The sequence below is a fragment of the Girardinichthys multiradiatus genome, chromosome 6 (assembly GCF_021462225.1).
Source record: "Girardinichthys multiradiatus isolate DD_20200921_A chromosome 6, DD_fGirMul_XY1, whole genome shotgun sequence".
Taxonomy (NCBI): domain Eukaryota; kingdom Metazoa; phylum Chordata; class Actinopteri; order Cyprinodontiformes; family Goodeidae; genus Girardinichthys; species Girardinichthys multiradiatus.
The window spans coordinates 13,343,054-13,360,486 of NC_061799.1; the positions used below are offsets into that span (position 1 = coordinate 13,343,054).

The following is a 17,433-nucleotide window of genomic DNA, read 5'->3' on the forward strand; positions in this document are numbered from 1 at the left end:
ACTATAATTAGAATAACAATAGTTATTATTACAGTGTAAAGGAATTACGAGTTGAGAAGGCCATCGTGCCAATGCATTTGTGAGACACATTTGCACATCAAAAATAGGTTGCACATATATTGAATGAAAATGCTTTATATTCACAAAACCATATTCACTTACAGATGGTGAGTGCAGTCCATAGCTCTGATTACATTCGGAAATCGGCTCCTCGCTGCAAATGAGAGCCACAGTTTAGGGGAATTTTATATATCTGAGGAACATATGGATGAGCCCGTCCCATATTGCTGGCATGGCATGGCTCAGGGATGACTGTTAAATATCCAACCTGCCAGTGAGCTCCCTGTGAAAAGCTACAGTTGAAAGGAACGCAGCACAGTGAGAACTCGAACTGACACCTGTGACTCACGGTTCTTTCTGGCTTCCATCTGTAACACTGGAGCAAGGTCCGTGCAGAGCTCTAAAATAATTACCCTGGACAATTTAAGCCAACTAATAAACCATGCATTATCATTTGCCAGCAGATCAGTACAATCTCTCTACAATCAGTACGCTCCCTCTGACTTCTTCCATTGGCAAATGTCCTCCAGCTGCGCCAAAGCTGCCATCATTCCACAAGTAAGCACAACTTTACGCAACTATTTATGGACATGTGTGATTGTCTACAGCTTGTCCACCTTAGGAATCATCAAACCTGACTTGTTGTTTGGAATTAATCTGCTGATTAGACACCGTTTATTTTTCAGTAAGAATGATTTACATGCATTTTATGCTCTACAGCGCACAAGCCGATAGGCATTTACATCTAAATGTGACACAAACAGAGGATGTTTTACAGTTTACATCCGACTGAGGTTGTTTCCATCATTTTTTGAGGTGTGTTATATTATTGTTTGAGGCTAAATGTGATTCAGTTTCATTGCTTGGGTTTAAACCATGAAAGCTCAAACTTATGAAAATACAATGGGCTCAATGCTTCATGAATTCAATAAAACTGAATGGAGAGTTTTAGTTCTCTGTATTTTGTTATTGTCATTTGAAGAAGTTTGCATGGATTACCGCACACTTTTAGGCCATGTTCACTTTTGTACATGTCGAGTTGTGTGTGAAACTTTGCGCTGCAATGTTTGTGTGTGTACGCACACTTTGTACACGAGACCCCTGGACTGTAGTCCTTTTAGCCATTTCACTTTCCCATGGCTGCTTATCTCTGTTGTTTAAAGGTCCCTCTACAGTGTGTTGTTTTGCATTATTCACTTTCAGGGTTACCGGAGAGAACGTGTCTTAGCCTATGTAACTGTTTTACTACTACCTGAAGAAATGCCTAGTTTTTCAGTATTTTCCAATGGCAACAGAACAGCTTCCATTTTCTGGTTTTGAAATACTTCAAAACCACAGACATGATAGCAACATATTTCTGCACAGTCCATACAATTGTTCAGCTTTAAGGGTGTAACTGATGTAAAACCTAGAGAGTAGGGCAACAACAGTCTTTGCGATTTGAGTGCAGAAAGGTATTTAGATTTGGAATCGTTCAAAAATGCCGTGATTGGGACTCTGAGGTTTAACTTTATTAAAAGTTGCAGATACAAACTGTTTAATTGCCATTCTCATGGATTGTGTCTTATTAAATCAGCAGCACACACAGAACTGTACAGCAATTCATGAACATGTTTCTGAAGTGTTTGAATGCTTAGAATGCTGAGAAGAACATTGTTATCAGCTTGTATTGTCTATAAGTGTGAGCCTGGTCAGATGGCCCAGCAATTAATAGACCCCAATGGGTTTCTGACTGGCACCTGTAACATGGCTAAGTTTAAAATTATGTTATTTCTAAAGGTCAATTCAGACATCCAAGGGAATCAAAACACACCATAAAATGAAGCTGTTATTAAACACTACAACTACAAGTTGTTTAAGTGTCAGTTCTCATGATGCTTCCTCCTAAGTTGTTTTGAAAAATATCTTAAATTTCTTAGCTATAGAAACTTTCTATTGAGACTATTGAACTGACAGGCTGCACAAACAGGTAACCATGGTTTACTGCTCCTCCATAGATCAGACATCACATTTGTGTCCTGCAGGGTTTAATGGTGAAACTCTTAAATAGCAGTCCTTTGGAAAAAAATATTGACATACATTTGACTCAGAATCAATACAACATTTGGTCTGTGTGTAAAGCAAAGATTTTTTGGCCCTGTAAAACACATTTTCAATAGCACTAATCTATCTTATTCTGCAAGTAGTTCTGAAAGCACATCTCATACTAAAATACTTTGCAGCAAAGGATGTCTATGAACTGTGAACCTCTTTGACTGAACAACACAATTACTGACAACAAGAGTCTCTCTATAAAACCATGTAGCAAGTCTGAGTGAGCAACACTCAGACTTGCTACTTGTCATAAGTTGTGAAGAATAACAAATCATAAATGTATGAACTCTAAAGGTTGCACCAAAGAAATACTGTCACTGGTAAAATTGTTTTTTACCACAGAGTAGGACAAATAGACTCATTTGAAGACATTTTAATGTATACAAACTGAAAACATCATGTACAATATTCATATTAAGTTAGTTGTTACAGTCTGGTGTTAGCAGGATAAGATTTGTTTGAACTACACAATTTTATTTAAAGTGGCCTTGATGCGCACAACACCAAAAGCAATGAAAACATAAAAACAACAAAACAAAAATGTAAGAATTTAAACATTTTCCAAAGATAAAAATATAAAATCAGGAAACACAACAACAAAACATGTTATCTGACACAATGTTTTATTGTGTTTTCCTTGGATTCTATCTCTGTGGTGGAGTTTGTTTAGCAAAATTCCTGCTTAATATGTTTTTTCCAAACATGTTTTTGTACTTAACATTGAGTTTTGCCTTTTGTTTTGGATGTAGTTTTTGAACTGTTATTTTCCTTGTGTTTTGTGAAATAGGCTATGTTTTAATTCACCCTTTCTCCAGCTTGTATCCCTATTTTGCAATCAAATATTGTAGCATGAAAATTTATTGTCCCCCTTACATATTTTTTCTGTTTTATTTCCCACATTTCAGATTTAACTTTTTTTTTTTATATCAAAGATAACCTGAGAAAATACAAAACGCAGTTTTCAAACCACTCTGGCCCTATGTGAACAACTGATTGCCCCCTAAACCTTGATAACTGACAGTATGTCTTTTCCATTGCTGTGGAGGAGTTCTGATCCATCTTCTTTGCAAAATTCTTTTTATTTAGCCACATTAGAGGGTTTATAAGTATGAAGATCCTCTGTCAGGTGTGCCAAACCATCTAATTCAAATTTTAAAAGCAGACTTTGACTAGGCCAGTCCAGAACCCTTTTTTTTTTTTTTTTACTTTTAGACATTTCAATGTGAAATTTCTGGGGTGCTTTGGATCATTGCATTGCTGCATGATTCAAGTGTTGAGCTTAAGGTCACAAACCGATGAATTCTCTGGTACAGAGCTCAATTAATTGTTTCAGAAACGTTGCTAAGTTATCTAAGAGAGTTCCAAAAGTAAAAAAAAAGATGTTGTTTGGCTTAATGAAAACACCAAACTGCTGACTGTTAATATCTGCTGACATGGCATTATATCTATCTGATATGAACATTTTCAGGCTGAGTTTTCTTATTTGTTCTCCAACTTCATGGTCATTTGATATCTTTTTAATACAGGTAAATTAACTATTACCAATTAAGACTTCAGAGAACCCCACTGAGGTCTGAAATACTTTAGATGTTGTTCTGGGTTCTTTTATGATCTCCTGGATGAGTCGTTGATGCACTCCTGAGGTAATTTTGGTAAGCCAGACACTCCTGGTAAGGTTTACCACTGTTTCACTTGTTCCCCATTTGTGGATAATAGTGTTCATTGTGGTTCACTGGAATCCCAAAGCCTTAAAAAAGGCATTGTAAAACTTTCCAGACTAGTTGATCTCAATGAGTTTGTTTCTCATCTGTTCCTATTTTTTTTTCTGATCGGGGCACAGTGTGATATTTTGTGAGATCCTTTGGGCTTCTTTATCTGGGTGTGATTAGTGAAACTAAACAAAAAAATGCAGCTAATCACAGTTAAGTTGTGATTTAACAAGGGGGCAACTTTGTTTTTACATATGGCCAGAATGGTTAAGATTAAAAAATTTCTGTGAGACAAAAAAGCAAAACCAGAACAAATCTTTAGGAGGACAAATACTTTTTCACAACACTGTACTTCCAGTTTCTACCGTGAGACAAAGCATTTTGAGACCATGTATGGTACATGATTAACCATTGCATAGCAATGGTTTTCTCTTGGTTGTTGAGTATTTTCCAGACAAATAATCTTAAAATATAATCTCACAGCTAATTAAATTTCTTCACAATTGTTTTTGATGATATTTGACTATAATTCTGTATGTTCCAGTGGACTCTTCTGAAATATGGCCGTACTGAATATACTATGAGCTATCTCCTGCTGGTAATTGGACTAACACCCCTATTTTCTTCTATGAGATTGGGGTCACTTCAGTTTATCCCAAAATGGATGTATAAATTGATGCATGGTCGATATGAATTGTCTTGTGGCAAGAGGCGTTTTTCCTACTCGAAATAGTTGGTACTAAACAATCAAAACAGTGAAATGGTGAAGGAATTAAATGGCCAACACCTTATAATCACCTGTGTTGTTTTTCATATAAAATATTGTCTTAGATTTTGTTGTTGTGTTTCATCCAAGTTGCTGGGTTTAGGGGTTATGGTATAAATGACAAAAGCATAAGACATCAAAAGATTAAAGATTACAGTGCAGTGATGCAAACATTCAAAACTCTCTGACTTTTGCCACATTCATGTTGGACCCCTTTAATCCCCTCTGGCCACACAGACCCTCACAACATATGCAGCTGATGATGCAGCTTCCATAAAACCTTTGTTGTAGAGATGATTCTAATTAAATTTATTACAGGGTCCACAAAACAGCTTCACTTCACACAAAATGAACAACATCAAACTTAGAGACAAAATACTTAAAACATAACTTAAATAAATACATTTATAGAAAATATTGATCACCAACCACTGACATTGTTACAACCATACACTGAACAGGTTGGGCCTATTTTGTTAGGATTTAGTTTAACTTTGATATAAACGTCTTGTGGTGAAGTTAGTCACTTGTAATTGTTCTGAAAGTGTTTATTTGGAGGTTGAAAAGCATAGGTCAATAATAATTTTCTCTGTAAATACTACTGTCCAGTCCTCTGACCCATCTTTTTGTCACACAATTAATTAGAAGAGGATCTTTGGAAAGCTGGAATAGATCCTGTTTTCCCTCTGCAACTACTATCTGAGTGTCTCTGTATTGAAAGCCAGATAATAATCTTATGCTTTTAAATGTTACAAGATGGTTATTAAAGTCTTTAAGTCCTTTAACACTTAGTTTCACCCATTGAAGATGCTTCAACAGTGGATCTCATAGGCAACCTGAGATCCAAACAGGAGGCTCTGGCTGAGAAGCATTTCTTCTGGATCTGTCGTTAGTGGGCCCTCTCCACCCTCTGCCGGGTTTCTGCGAAACCCAAGTCCCCCCGATCGCGTCAGTGTCTGGACCATTTCGTGGTCCAGGAGAGCTTCCTTCATTCCTTTCTGCTGGACAAAGCCACTTATCATTGGACATCTAGATGTGGTACAGCCCATGACAGGCTTGGTTCGGTTGAGTACATACATCTCATGGCCGTGGTCATCACGGTACTCTTCCAACTGTGCAAAAGTTGTGGGTCCATCAGAGTAGTCATTCACATAAAGGATGCTCTCCTCCTTAGTAGTACAGTAGGAGCTATTGTCCTCTTTTTGGTACTGCTGGTGGCGAGTGTAGATCATAATCAGGAGAAGAACAGCAGTGAGAGCCAGCAATGAGATTCCCATAGCAATGGCGGTCTGTGTGGCTGGACCTAGAGCACTGAAGTCCATGCTGTCCTGCTCATACAGGGGCTCCTGACTAACATCTAGGACTTCGGGCTGATAGAAGGAGCTAGATGATAATGAAACATAGGACTGTGTGTTCAAACGAGGCCAGAGCTGGGATGAATAAGAGGAAGAAGACATGTTGACAGCCAGGTGAAATGTAACCCTAGCCACACCACCCGGGTTCCAGGCCTCACATTCATAGCGCCCAGCATGTGCTACAGTCACATTACTGAGGAATAACATGCCGCTGCCCATGTCTGGATCAAAGCTATCTCTTTCACCGCCCTCTTCTGCTCCACGCACAAGTCCCTGGATTCCTCCAACTGCTCCCATCTTGATCTCCCGATTGCTAGGCAGGGCTGTCACCATCCCCCCAGGCCCTGGTCGGAACAGCTCCCCATTTGGTCCCAGCTCTTGGAAAAGACCTCGAGGTGATAACTGGGCCTTGCCCATGGAAGCTTTTTTCCATGTCACCTGAGGCTGAGGATATCCCGAGGCCTGGCAGGAGACTCGGAGGCTCTCGCCGAGTCGCACTGTCAGGTGGCTGGGCTCTAGCTGCACAACAGGCGGAATACACACCAGACTGTTGGGCGCCACCTCTGCCAGGCTGAGGTGTGAAAGACGAGGGGGTTCAGCACACATCAGTCGACGCTGTTCTGCCGAGCTTAGTAGACGCTGTCCATCATCACTAATCCAGGTTCTTAGCCAACTGAGAGCACAATCACAGCGCCACGGGTTCTCTGAAAGAACGGGATATGGATAGAAAAGGATATGACAGGACTTTAAATAACAAATTTAACAAGCTTAGATAATTCTTAATTTCTTGAGCTTCCTGAGTTTGAACAAGATGCATCCAGAATACAGGGTATTTAAAACAAATGCCGAATTTCCTTAACCCAAATTCTGGGTTTATGCTGTTGAAACAGATATTTAGGAGTTTTAATGAAATATTGCAACAAAAATTGTGACCCGTTTGTTAGGTTAGAGAAGACATTAGAAGTCTTATCATTCTTCTTAAGCCGGCATTTTGAATTATACAATGGCCTGATCAGACCTCACTGCACCATAGGAATTGCAGGATGGTATAATTCTGCATAATGCAGTAACACTGTGTTTAATAGTGGTAACATCAGTGGGTGGTGTTATTGACATTAATGACATTAAAGAACTAGTTTGTCTAATTAAGATAGCATTGGCATTTTATTTCCTAAGTAGGTGGCACATTTACACTTTGTGTAAAGGATAAGTTATAAAGTCAAAATAGAGAGACAATATTTCATGTACTGAATATAGATTCTGCTATTTATACTCTCTTGTTTTTGACAAAATTATTCTTAGCCATTGTCAGATTATTGTGCTATGATTTATTTAATAATATTTTAATACAGAATTAAACAAAATATATAAAAATAGTATTTTAAATATTCCTATTTTAGTAATCCAGGTTATGGCTTAGTCTTTTCAGTCCAGTCTTTGGTATCCTTTACGTTAAATATCAGTTACTTTAACACATTTTGGGATTGGATCAGTCCATAATTGCCATAGAAGTAGGTTAGAAACAAAACCCAAATTGGCTTGTTTTTAACCCAGCTGCTTTCAGAGTTTGCTAAAGCACACATCTAGCCTGTGTTTAAGGTATTTTGTTCGTATCTTATTTTAAAATGCCATTCCTCTAATCCTAGAATATAGACTGTAGTGTTTTGTCTGACAGTTTACACCATAGCAAACCAAGTGCACACTAGCACTGAGCAAAGTGAAAATTATGAAATACTAAGTTTTCCCTTACACACACTTTTTCCAAGGATAACTGGAAATAATCCATCTTTTTGTCATAAATTCATTTTAGGCCATGTTTACTTGGTCCTAGTTATTAAAACACTGAATCAAATGTACAAATTCTTGATAACAGAAAGCTAATTAAGCATTTAGCACAACAGCAGTTGTCACAGAGTGACTTGTCTATTAGGCTATTTATTGACTCCTTATGCACACAGAGATCATTGAGAAATAAATCCCCATTGATTAGAAGTTTTATAGGATAATATAAAACTTGATTAATGGGCTTTTTTAAACAGTAATATGTTTTCCTTTTGTTCCTTTCATCGACCTTCCTTAATTGTAGGTTCAATAACAAGTAGAAAACTGGGATATCCAGCCACTTTCTTGCAAAAAACTGGAAAAAGACATTTCTTTCTGAAAACAACAGATTTTTAAGATGTTTAATTTGCTGATGACAGCAATGCAGAAAGCAAATATAAAAATATGGAACTTCCCACTTGGGAGTTGCAACAAAATGTTTCATGATTTGTTTTTAAGGATGGGATGAGATAAACAGGAGAGGCTGGATTTTCTTCAGAAAAGAATACATACACTATTAGGTACATAAAAGGGATCTTGTGCACAGTGGCGGTTTTTGCTTGAAAGGAGTGAGACTGTCCTCAAATTCTAAACAACCTTCTCAAACACTGTTTTAAAAATGTCCATTTAAGGTAAAAAAAAAAAAAAAATCCAGATCAGATTAAACTTTAAATTTGATTTTAGATTTTGAACAAAATCCAGTCTTGGTTCTTTAAAAAACAGGATAATTTAGTTTGAAACCAACTGTATCATCACTAGCCAGCCTGAGTTTATGAAATAATTATCTTGCAGTACTTATGAAGTGAACAAGAGAGAGTGGCTCCCACAGCTCATTGACTGAACATATGAATAATAAAAACAAACATAATTCTGGGGGCAACAGAAATAAAACCTTTTAGTGCCACCTCCCGAGTGTTTGTGCTGCTGCTGAAGGTTCACTCTATGTAGGGAGCCATATTGCCCTTATCAAAAACTGCCACTGCCTAAGGCCTTTAATGGCTGCCATTCTCCATACTCATCTGAATATTAGGCCTTGGACCAAAATAATTATTTTAAACAGTTTATGCTCTGTTTAAACTGTGCTGAGCTCTTTATAGGACCCAAAAGACCAGTTTATTGGGAGCGGGTTATTTCATCCATTTGCCATTCTGTATCTTTGTAGTTTAGGTAGTTTTCTTTTGTCCCAACTATGCCCTAACCCGTACCAACATGCAAGATATTATGAACCTGCTTTAAAAGCTGAAAAGTTTTAGTAATTTTCTATATTCCACTTACATTCCATGGTTAAAAGTGTGGTTTCATCACTACAATAAAAATATCTTCCACAAGGAAGTTGCTTATTAATTTTGGTTTGATTAGGGTTAATAACCATTGATATTTTATAAGAGCCAAAGGGGGAAAACAGTTATCAGAACCTAAATGAATGGAAATAGTAATATGAAGTTTTCAGATAAAAACACACAATTGTTTTAAATCATGCGACTATTCAGTCCTGGAAACACGTGATTAATATTAAAGCCCAGAGCTAGGTTTATGTGGTTGCAACTACGGGTTGCCCAGTCATGCTGCAAATCAAAACTGTCAGTGTGAAAACTGCGCTCTAAGGCACAATAAAATCACAGCTGTCACAGACTGAAAAACATTAGATGCTGTATCAAGATCTAAATGAAGTAGAGTGGTTCAGTCCCATGCTATTGTTTCACCTGTGCACAGCTGACCAATTACTGTTAGACATAAGAATGAATGTCACAATGCTGATTTGAGAAGGTTGCATAAATAGTCTGCCTTTTCAAAAGGTGTGAGAGGAAGCGTTACCAAAGCTGACTGCAATATACTGGTCTCCTAATTGGCCACTCTATCACTCTAAGATAGTGTCTTGAAGTACCTGCTTTAATAGCTGGTGTTGGTTGGTTGGGTGAATTTCTTTAATATGCAAAAAATTCTAAGGGTTCTTCATTTTCTTTAACATGGGTCATTGCTATATCTATCTTAAAAAAGATCAGGAGTGACTCTCGGTGCTTCACTAATTGGTGTCAATTCTTAAAGATTCTGACATGGATGATCTTTTTAAAGATGCAGTGAGTTTAACATTTTCTGAGACTACATGATACTGCCATAGTATCAAATACAGTATGATCTTAAGATTGTTCCTACCTGTAATACGGAGCACCTGCATGCTGACGAGGGGTTTTAGAAACAAGGCTCCCAAAGTGCGGAGGTGATTCCTGCTGAGGTCCAGCAGAGCCAAAGATGATAAGCCAGACAGAGCCTGCTCTGTTAACAACTCTATGCTGTTTTCCTGCAGGTGCAGTTCCTGCAGGCGCTGCGCATTGAAGAAAGACATAAAGCAAAAAGAAGACAGGCATGAAAAGAGCTTGTCGAATGCAGAGAGGTGGTAAAACCCACAGTTGAGTCAGTTCTTACTGCATTAAGAATAAGATTAGGATTAGCAAGACATGTCAAATTGGATTTAATGTAGATTTTTAAATGACAATTTACTAGATTTATTTAAAGCCATGCTGACTTTATTTTGTAGACGTCTAAACTCAAAGTGTTCAACATCCATCTCTAGCTATCCTTCTAACATGACTGAACCTGCAGTCCCCTGAACGTGTGGTCCTGGATGCGAGTAATCTGGTTGCCAGCAAGGTAGAGGATTCGGAGATGCTCCAGACCCTGGAACATGTCAGGGGTGACCAGGTGGATGAGGTTTCCATTGAGGGCCAGCTCCAGGAGCTGGCCCTGGTTGAGAAAGGCCCCAGGCTCAAGGGCAGAGATACTGTTGTTCTGGAGGTACAAATAATGGAGGTTTCTCAGGCGTTTCAGGTCCTGAAGACGAATCTGTACTATAGCATTGTCCTGGAGGAAGATAGTCTTTGAAAAGCAAGAAAGGGAAAAACAAAACGAGTGATCAAAATGTGCAAATGTTAAAGGAGTGTGCACTTTTGCAAAGCACTGTACTTCACTGTGCTTTGCAGAGCTTTACAATAATGTTAACACATCTAAAAGGGTATAAGCTAGAAAAGGATCAGAGCAATAACCAATGTTGTGGCACTTTCCTAGTTTTATTGCTTCTTTTGTGAAACTTTGCAGACATCTGCAGAAATACTCGATTGTATTTGAGCTTCAGGTGAAGTGCTTTAAGTTTTAATCCACAATTCATGGGCGCCTGCCTGATTGCTAATGCGACTTCATCGTGCGTCGAGGTGAGCTTTGATCGACGAGATAGACCTGCTGATTGAGGTTAATGGAACAATTTATGCGAGACTTGCTTTTCATTAATATTCATGAGCTGCAGTAATGTTGGAGGGCCTTAACCCTGAAGAAAAAGACGGTGTAATGTTAAACATCTTCCTAACAGATGATCAGTGGGTGTGCAAGAGTCACTTTCTAAGGAAGGATAAATAATTATGCAGCCAACAGTGCAGGCCCTCCCTCAGGCTTACATCAAAGAAGGACTCAGTCAATTCATTAATCACAATCATTTTAGGGTAATAAGTAAGGATGCAGGGGGAAGTTAACCTAAAACCACCCCAATGCACGGAGGACAGTTAGAGGAGCTAATGTTTTATCATTCGGCCAACTGACCTCTGTAATGGAGGGGGCACCTTGTGGAATTTCCTTGATCCCTAGCGATCCGCACTCCACTGTGAGGCTGTAGCAGCGACATCCAAAGGGGCAACCAAGGGACCGTTGAGGGATGAGGGTTAAGATTACCAGGGTAAGTCCGGAGAACCACAAAAGGGCCATGGCAGTTTCACGTCGTCCCTTTTGAAGACAAATCCTGAGGAGGGAAGACAAAAGGCAAATAAATATCACAGATTCAGCTCAGATGCACAGGAACAAACCTTTTGGTCCATTGCAGCAATGTATTCTCATAACAGACATAACTTAGGCGGTAGATGGAATGTATGTATGGAATGAGAACATGATTGTCAAATAAAGGAGGATTTACAAAAAAAACCAGGAGAAGTTAAGCACGTCTCTTTATCCCCTGGCTGATTACTATTCAGCTGTGTCTATTCAGTGGAATTGTAGCAGCCTCTATTAAAGGCTTTAATAAATTAAAGATGTGATAAAAGATGTGCTGGTTGCCTCAAGGACCTCTCTCTGTTCTATTTAACTCATATGCAAACCCAGTCTTTCAATAGCTCTGTCTTTGCCTTCTCAACACACTCATACATATGTGCAGCTAGGAAAGAGAGGGCTCTCAGTTGAGCTCCATAATCTTAGAAACCACCTTGAAGCAAATCCCAGGAGGTAAACAGCTCTAATGATCTGATCATGGCCATCAGGTTTGGTTGCGTGGTGCACCTCACGGTGATTTATCCCTTTGATATGCACTCATCACTGAGCAACTCAACCATGCACTACTTTCTTTTTTGTATTTCTATATTGCATGGAAAGGGTTTATTGTTCTGTCTAACTGCTCACATCAAAACAGCCTCATACTCCCTTCCCAATAACATGCAGCCCGGTGCCATATGCAGTTGTTCCTCGGCTGCAGATTGCATGAAGGTACAACGCTGCTGGAGGTATAATACAAGTTGAAAATATCATACTGAGCCAGTGCTTCTGCTGCATCAATGGAGGGTGAAAGAAGCTTCTTTCAGTGGAGATGCAGAGTTCACCCTGCTCCGATCTAAACTCTCACATTATTATAAATGATTTATGCGCACCCAGGTGTTGTGTTCTAATCCTGTTAAGCTTGAGCTTGAACTTCAGGTTTGTTTCAGACAGCTGAGTTGTCCAGATGGATCACAGATTCACAGCAGGTTCTGGATCACTTGATATTCTGGTTTATTAAATACAGGAATGTTCGCAGATCTTGTTTAAGTCAAGTGATAAAAAGGTCCTGTGCCTGATATAAACTGCCAGATATTAATATTTAGTGCCTGACCTGCACTGCCAGATTGATATAATCATGTCCCATTTGTAACGCTTTAATCTAGACCAGTCATTTAATGCCTAAGTATAAAACCAAGTCAGAAGTGTGTTTCAGTGGCCGAGAAGTAATTCCCAGTACAACCGTATGGCATTATTGAGCCATTGAGCAATGAACTGGATTTTAATGTGGCACATTTGATTTGGAGCACATTTATGAGGATAGCCAGCCAGATTAATACAATGTGACCTACATAAGCTTTTCTGTCGCTGTGTTTCACTTATTAACAAAAGTGTGCCATGCCTCTTCTCCACCAGGGAAAGAGAAACCATGTGTTCCATTGTTAGAGACAGAGGAGATGAAAATTGGATGGCAAATGAAGTGCTAGTCTGTAACATTGTTGCTTCTCACATTGCAGAATCATCTAAATAAGTATGACTTGGGTTCGAAGGAAACCGGAGAGGAAAGCGCTCATCAGCCCTCAGTTGTGGTGCCTTGAAATCTTTGAATCGTACACCCAACATTTTTAGATTTTGTCCTGATAAAACCAACGAAGCTTTATGTATTTGGTTGGGATTTAAAGTTACTGACTTGAACAAGATAGCACAAGTTGTTACACTGAAAGAGAATGATACACGGTTTTCAAAGTATTTTACAAAGAAAAAACTTAAGTGTTGTTGCATTTGTGTTAAGCCTCTTTACTCTGCTACCTCTGTGTTCTGTGAAGTCTGCAAAAGTTTGTCAGAGAACATTAATGAACAATCAGCATCATGGAGACCAAGGAGCACATACAGCTGTGGAGAGGTTAAAACCAGGGTTAGGTTATAAAACAATATCCCAAGCTTTCAACATCCATCAGCAAAGACTGAAAAATAGGTTCTCAAATTTACTAAGCTATGACCGTCCACCTAATCTGACAGGCCAGGTAAAAGAAGAGGCAAAGAGGGCCCTGGTCAGTCAGGTGTGGCACTCAGGACCACTAGCAGCCATGCACTTTGTAGAGGAGGGGCAAGAAGAAAGCTGTTGTTGAAAGAAAAGCATAAGAAGTCTTTTTTGGAAAAGATGTGTTACAGATTAATACCCACAGCAAAAAACAGTGATGGCAGCAGCAATATATGGGGATGCTTTTCTTAAGTAAGAACAGGGAAGCTGGTCAGAGTTAATAGGAAGATTAATGGAGCCCAATTCTTGCTCTCTTAGGCTGGTGTCCTGCGTGTTTTTAATTCCTCTGCTTGAAATCACCCGATTCAAATGAATTAGTAATTAGTAGGCTACTGCAGGATATGGTGACAACCCAACTGCCATCGAGGACTGGAATATCCCACCAATGATTTAACTCAATCCATCCTCCCAGTAACTATGATCAGCATTCTTATCCCTGCAGAAGAAAAGCATCCCCAAACCTGTGTTGCATGTTGGCAGAAAAATAACAGTGCACATTAACACATGGTGAAACATGGTGGTGGCAACATCATGCTATGGGTACGCTTTTCTTTAGCAAGGTCAGGTAGGTTGGTTACCCTAAATGGTTGGTGGAGCTTAATACATTGAAGTCCTGAAAGAAAACTTGTTAGAGGCCACAAAATACTTGAGACTGGGGACAAAGATACATTTTGCAGTAAATTTGAAAGGTTTTGACTTAAATACAAATGTTTGCAACACTTTAAAGAAAACGAATACTTTGTATCATTATGCTTCCAGTTCACAATTATTTACCACATTGTCTTAGTCTGTCACATACAAACCCAATTAAACACTATGACCTTTGTGATTGTAATGCAAAAAAGTTAGAGGTGTTTAATGGCATTGTAAAAATGTGCAAAGAACAGAATAGATTGAATGACTCCCAGCATAAAGGCAAATGACACCCTGAAAACTGCATGTGTCTCATTTGAGGAAAAAGAAAAGCCCCCTGATTGCCAATGATATTGCTGTGATGGCAGCTTGATGGGTTGCGACCAGAACTGATGCAGTGACCAGGATTGGCAAACGAATAAGGAGGCTTTTTTCAAACAATGTTGGACTGAATTTTTTTTCCAGCACAATATAGGTAGATGTTCCAGATAAAACTTCAAGTGTCTGTTTTTGACCATTTTGTAGATTTTTAGTAGGAGATCAATTTGTTCATCTGAGGCTGAGTAATCCTCTGTGAAACATTCAGTAATCTGCACAATCAGATGCTTGTTTGTTAAGCCTCTCCAGATCCTGTCAGCAGTTTAATAGAAGGTGTTTCATTCAGTTCGAGAACAAACCAGGTCAGCAGTTTAAAATGCGTAAATTGGATGATTAAAGCTTGATATTGTGTACACAGATCAGCCTGTCAAAAGAGAGCAGCTGCAAAGGTCTGTCATGCCAGATGTCAGTCATAGAATGCCAAGAGGAAGGCAAATCAAAGCGGATGTCAAAATTCACCTCCAGCATCCTAACTCCAAACATGCTTCTGCAAACACTTCACTTCAGATCAGCTCAGGGTTTGTTTATTCTGGAATTTCTGAAATTACATTTGTCACTTTTATTCTCGACATGGTGTTTCATTTTCACACACTAAACAAACCATCCTCTGCTGAGCAATCACAGCCTTGCTTAGGCCAACCATTCCCTGCAAAAAAAAAGAAAAATAAATGTTCCCGTGCCACTCCGTGTTGATTTTTATCTAGGCAAAGGTGGGTGTTGGCGTGTCGGAAGTGATGCAGACAGCTAAAGAGCTGGAGGCAGAAACAAAGTTCACATCCCTGTGCTGCAACCCATGCAGGTCGACCTCATCTGTTGTTATGGTAACTTCTGTGATGAGGGAAGGTCTGCTCACAGGGCCCGAAGGCCAGCCAGGGCTCCCGTGAGCCGCTGTTAGGCAAACAACTCTGCAGAAATAGGAGCTGTCATTTCCCACGGAAAATTGCTCACAGGCACTTGAGCTATCTGATGACCCAGAGCTAAATTGCTAAATTCTTTTTCACTTGAAAGTTTTTCCCTCTTTTCCAGCTTCAACTTTGCTGCTGCTTGCTTTCTGCTCTCTTTTCCCTTCAACAATTTTCTGAAAGCCTCAATTATTTTTTCCCCTTCCTGAGTCTCTGACCTATGCCTTTTCTCATCTCCCATCCTTCTTCTCTGACTGACAGGTGCTAAATCATTTGTCTTAGAGCATTCTTATGTCCACAAATAGACCGAGGCCAAGCCACAAACCCACCTGTGTGGCACTAACTCAAGAATACTGACTTTGACAGATTGTCTCAGTGCTCAAAACTGTGCACATATGATATGCCTAAAAAGTAGCAGTTGTGCACAAACACCAACCACTTACATCCAGGGAAAACATTCTCACACACACATACACACACACACACATGCACTCAGTTCATGTCTACAACCAGCAGCACCATCATCATTCACCTATAAGTAAAACACAGGCGCCCACACATATTTTTGTGTGTGGTAAAGGAAGCTCTGCTCAGTTAATAAGTCTGCATTGATTTCTTTATTTTTCCACAACTGCCCTGTCCTACTCGCCTTCTGCAGCCATCGATTTTCAACATGAAAGCCGATGGGGAGGGGAGGTTGGTTGGCATTTGTAAATGTCTATGTTGAAGAGAAACAGAGTAAATGAGTGCATCTTTTTTCTCTATTAGTGCATTTGTGTGTGCGTGTGTGTGTGTGTGTGTGTGTGTCTGCAGCTCGCTTGTCAGACTGCCTCCAGCAGAATCACCCTCTGAGCAGCAGCAGCACTCCACCGCTGCTCCCAGTGGAACATTTAGACTAAAAACCCTCCATCCGTCTGCCCCTCGTGCTCAGAAAAACTTCATGAATGTTTGCTTTTTATAGGTTCTAATGATAAACGGCCTTGACAAATAGAAGCAGTTGCTGTTAGAGTAAGCGAGCCATCAGAAAAACTACAAACTTATTAATGTAAATGCAACATCATTTGAACTTTAGATGCCTGATAAAAGAAAAGATAGACATAGAATAGACATAAAACCAGATGCAGTTAATTATTTTAAATAAATGTTACCTGGACTTCTACTTCTTTTGTATTTTAATTGATACGATTATGGGATTTATTAATTTGTATTTTTGCAAACATAGCATTTCTACTGCATGCATTAAAAGAACTAATGGCAGAACCCCCCTAAAAACAACTAATGCACTGACCCATCATTTTTTTACCTGAATGCCTAAGCTTTTATTGCACACATTTTCAACACCATTTGTATAAACATTTAATGATATTATAAGTTATTTTATTGTTATGACTGAATGAAGGATGCATTTTTTCCATTTTGGACTAACAGTGCTGTGAAAGTATTTGCCCTCTTGCAGATTCCTTCTGTTTTCGCTTTTTTGTCGCACTTCAGTATCACAAACATTAAGCAAATTGTCGGACAACCATAACCTGAGTAAACACAAAGAAAAGTTGTCAATTGACCCTATCCAAACCAACATTACCCTATTTGAAAAAGTAACTGTCCTCTTGTTAAATTATAAATTAACTGTGATTAACCACATTTTTTAGAGAGCTGAGTTCAATTCCACTAGCCACACCAAAGACTGATTACTCCCTGATCATTAAAATCAAGAAATCACATAAATAGAACCTCTCTGACAACAAGAAGCAAGCTAAATGTTCTAAAATAACAATACATAATGCCCTGATCTGAAAGAAATTCAAGAACAGATGAAGTTATTGTCTATCAGTCTGGAAAAGTATTTCATACTGCAGTGAACCACTGTGAAAGCCATAGTCTACAAATA

General features: G+C 39.0%; 1 protein-coding gene across 1 annotated transcript in view; it reads right to left on the reverse strand.

The window, feature by feature from the left end:
• Nucleotides 1-2,511: 2,511 nt before the first annotated feature.
• lrrc24 (leucine rich repeat containing 24) overlaps nt 2,512-17,433 on the reverse strand; it is a 32,788-nt gene continuing 17,866 nt past the window's right edge. The window contains exons 2-5 of the mRNA XM_047367222.1: nt 11,394-11,589; nt 10,401-10,679; nt 9,960-10,128; nt 2,512-6,688 (exon numbers count right to left, since the gene is read on the reverse strand). Coding sequence (XP_047223178.1) covers nt 5,442-6,688; nt 9,960-10,128; nt 10,401-10,679; nt 11,394-11,555 — 1,857 coding nt within the window. The 5' untranslated portion in view covers nt 11,556-11,589 and the 3' untranslated portion in view covers nt 2,512-5,441. The remainder of the gene's footprint in view (nt 6,689-9,959; nt 10,129-10,400; nt 10,680-11,393; nt 11,590-17,433) is intronic.